Source organism: Nannospalax galili, unplaced genomic scaffold, assembly GCF_000622305.1.
Source record: "Nannospalax galili isolate Female #2095 unplaced genomic scaffold, S.galili_v1.0 scaffold578, whole genome shotgun sequence".
Classification (NCBI taxonomy): domain Eukaryota; kingdom Metazoa; phylum Chordata; class Mammalia; order Rodentia; family Spalacidae; genus Nannospalax; species Nannospalax galili.
The window spans coordinates 502,197-503,411 of NW_008342282.1; the positions used below are offsets into that span (position 1 = coordinate 502,197).

Genomic DNA, 1,215 nt, shown 5'->3' on the forward strand with positions numbered 1-1,215 from the left:
TACTGTCACTATGAAAGCTTAGGACAGAGAGGTGTAAGGTGAGCACAGGGCACCCCTGGGTGCTGGCCATGCACCCCTCCAGGTAGAACAGAGTATCCAGGTCTTGCTGGACTCAGAGGCTGACACGGACCTGCAGGTCACTCTTACTTTATTACTGTGTTTTGTTTTGCTCCCTATCTTCTTGTTCCACTATTTTGTAATTAGGGCAAGGTGATAGGTTCAACTAACCTAAGAATCTTAACTACACCTCAAACTGTCTTACTCATTTTTATTCTTTTGAAAATATAACTAATTTCTACTTATAATTATTTTTTAAGATAAACATTAAGTCAGCTGAAAAAACAGGTGGGGCATGGGGCTAAGGATCATCACCACCCTTGGGTACACACTGTGGATGAGTTGCTAGATGGTGGTGGGACCAGCTAGTGAGTCTTCTCCAGGAAGGCCTTGCAGCACCTGAGGCATTGCTGATACACCAGCTCAAAGTCAGAGTCTTTGCCCTGCAAGGACATGAAAAGAAAAACCAGCAATTATGTATGATGAAAATGTCCTCAGAAGACCTGAACCTGTCACTTGATACCACCTGCCCATCTTAACACTAGCCCCAAACCTAAAATGTACTTACATAATAGGGATCTTCAATAATGAGCTGTTTCTGTGGATCATAGCTCCCAAGTAGCTCAATTTTAGCTCTGCAGTTTTTAACTTGATTACTTTTTCTATTCAGATCTCTCAGATTGCTTTCATCCATACACAGTATATAATCAAATGTAGCAAAGTCTTCTTTGGTAATCTGCCGAGCAATGTGATTCATGGGGATGCCATGCTTTTTCATGCAGCTCTGCCCTCGATAGTCAGAGGGGTTCCCCACTTCATAGGTAGATGTAGCCGCACTGTCTATCCTCCAATTAATTGAAATGTTTCCATCAGTTACTAATTTTCTGAAAACTGCTTCTGCAATGGGTGACCGGCAAATGTTACCCAGACATACGAACAGCACCGACTTGGACCCACGCTCGGCCATCTTCCAGAGAGGACGGTGGCGCTCATTAAATAAATTTTTAAAAATAAAAAATAGCCGGGTGTGGTGGTGCATGCCTTTAATCCCAGCACTCCGGAGGCAGAGGCAGGTGGATCTCTGTGAGTTCAAGGCCAGCCTGGTCTACATAGTGAGTTCCAGGACAGCTGGGGCTACAGGGAGACCCTGTCTCAAAA

At 44.2% G+C, this 1,215-nt stretch overlaps 2 protein-coding genes across 2 annotated transcripts in view; one reads left to right on the top strand and one right to left on the bottom strand.

Moving 5' to 3' along the window:
• The window catches only part of LOC103735986 (low molecular weight phosphotyrosine protein phosphatase), a gene marked incomplete in the record, with an annotated part of 1,709 nt that extends 666 nt beyond the window's left edge, over positions 1 to 1,043 (bottom strand). The window contains 2 exon segments of the mRNA XM_008838019.3: positions 1 to 500; positions 626 to 1,043. Coding sequence (XP_008836241.1) covers positions 423 to 500; positions 626 to 1,024 — 477 coding nt within the window.
• Fbxl17 (F-box and leucine rich repeat protein 17) overlaps positions 1 to 1,215 on the top strand; it is a 479,631-nt gene that overhangs the window by 113,584 nt on the left and 364,832 nt on the right.